At 42.9% G+C, this 2,254-nt stretch overlaps 1 protein-coding gene across 1 annotated transcript in view; it reads left to right on the top strand.

The window, feature by feature from the left end:
- Positions 1–719: 719 nt before the first annotated feature.
- The window catches only part of LOC307270283 (small ribosomal subunit protein bS1m-like), a gene marked incomplete at its 5' end in the record, with an annotated part of 2,162 nt that continues 627 nt past the window's right edge, over positions 720–2,254 (top strand). Inside the window, one exon of the mRNA XM_080054167.1 lies at positions 720–1,088. Coding sequence (XP_079910293.1) covers positions 720–1,088 — 369 coding nt within the window. The remainder of the gene's footprint in view (positions 1,089–2,254) is intronic.

The raw sequence follows: 2,254 nt of genomic DNA, 5'->3' as shown, positions 1-2,254 counted from the left end.
GTCAAACTCTTCTCCGAAGGTAAACACCGACTGAAACAACCCGGAAACGAGGCGATCAGCTGATCAGCGCAACACGTGATCCCGCCGCGCGTCACCACACCACGTGGTTCTTATAAAAGAGATTTTTGCTGCAGAAGATTATAGTCCCAAACATTCCTTATACGTCTGTTGGTGCATGACTTATTTTCAGTAGCAGTTACACTTACAAAGATAATTTTAAACAAATGTGGCCGATGCTGGTTCACAGAGCCTAGGCTGTGTATTAACACTGGATTTGTTTCCAGCTCACACACAGTACAGACAGGTAGCGGATCATGAGGAGATATTCACTGATATTGACCAAATTAAGTGATTTTGACAACAAGCGTTCTCCAGAATCACTGACTCCTTATTCAAAGTGCCTTGGTCTCTGTAGCCTTTACAGTTTGTCTGGTCTGAAGTCATCTGCTGTTGTTTGTCATACATATGATTGTGTTATTGGTTAAATATATCAAAACTAAAGTGAAACAAGTGGATCATTTGCATGGACTGTTAAAGTAAAAGGCCTATCCACGCGGCTCTCCAGACAGGCCTATATAATCCATTTAGCAGCGGATAATATAATAAGCCTATTACTGTATTTATTTATACACGCTGCAGTACCCTCCCTCCCCCGCCAGGCGACGCTGTGAGCGAAGTCAAAGCAGGAAACGTCTCCTCGCGTCATTGGTGGGACAAACATGGCGACCTTGTGTAGACTGTCCGGCCGGTGTGTTCTGAGCTCCAGGCTGGGGCTGCGGTTCTGCTCCTCTTCCCCGCTAATCAGAGCCTTTAGTTCGGACAGCGGGTCTCCAGACGGCGCGCTGCCCTCCGGTGGTAATAAACCTTCCAGCGGGACTTCCGACAGCCCAGACCCAGCCAGTGATGCACCTTCCCCGGATAGACCTCTGTCGGGCTTCGCTGCAGCCTTCCAGCTCCAGTCGTCCATTCGCCGGGAGGCTGAGAGCAGCTTGGCCGGAGATAGCGCCTCGTCCCCTGGGCAGGACCAGAGCTTCGCCTCGCTGCTGAGACGGTCCCCACTGATGCAGATGGGCCCCGCCAAAGACAAGGTGTGTGTTTATTTAAAAAAAAAAATCTGTCTGGAACCAAACGTTAAGACAAGAATATGTTTGTAAACCAAACTGTGGGCCCTGCTGCTGTAAACAACAACAGTGAAACAGTAACTTTTCAGGAAGCTTTCTAACTTCAAACAGTGTTCCAGGGATCACATTTTCCTGTGAAGAAAGTTTGTTTATGAGAATAAACCTTAGAAAATGTTTCACTTCTCTGACACACAGAGTTGCACACTGCTCCTTTTAAAAAGCCGTTAATGAACCCTGTATCAATGTCCTTAGAAACCTATAAAGTAGAGTACGCCATGTTAGCTGTTTATTTTGTTTTGTCTTTTGTTTTTTTTCCAGTTATCTTTTTTGTGTTTTTAGTTTCTAGAAAAGTGCTTGACTTGTGCTCCGTTAATGAACCCTGTATACTAATAAAGTTTCTCCAGAATCACTGACTACACCTTTAAAGACCTACTTCACCGGTGGGAATATGAAGGTGTATTGAACTCTGAGATCCTATGTAGTATAAATGTGCAAACATTTTAGAAATGGTTCATCCTAGCCTGAGAAAAGGCAGAAAGAGTGTTTTATGGTCTCACTGTCTAAACCCTACGTTTTGCACAGTTGTGATGTCACAAATTTATACTACATATGATCTCAGAGTTCAATACACCTTCATATTCCCACCGGTGAAGCAGGTCATTTTCATTTAATTTAATTAAACTTTTATTTATCCTCGAGAGACCAATTGAGGGGTGACCCTCATTTACAATGACGTCGAGATCAAACAAATTCAAAGGAAAAACAACAATACATAAACAATATTCAACGCAAATACATCAAATACACAACAACAGGTGAAGAGAAAAACAATTGAAACATTTACACAGTGGTGAAGAGTGGCAGCAATTAAAATGAAATGGGTGAAAGTACAATATAGCCTAATTAAAACAGTTACAGGTAGAGTTTGGCAGATTTAAGATAGTTTGTTTAAATTGGTTAAAGGATATGAAGTTATTTAGTTTAATTTGTTGCTGTAAGTTGTTCCAGGAGTCAGGGGCACTGAAGCTAAAAGCTGTCTTTCCTAGCTCAGACCGGGCTTGTGGGACATAAAGCATAAGCATGTCAGTGGAGCGGGTCTGATAAAGCCCATCTGAAATTTGCAGCATTTCTGT

This window comes from Ammodytes marinus (assembly GCF_949987685.1).
Source record: "Ammodytes marinus genome assembly, contig: scaffold_35, whole genome shotgun sequence".
Taxonomy (NCBI): domain Eukaryota; kingdom Metazoa; phylum Chordata; class Actinopteri; order Uranoscopiformes; family Ammodytidae; genus Ammodytes; species Ammodytes marinus.
This window is presented reverse-complemented; position numbering and strand designations above follow the sequence as displayed.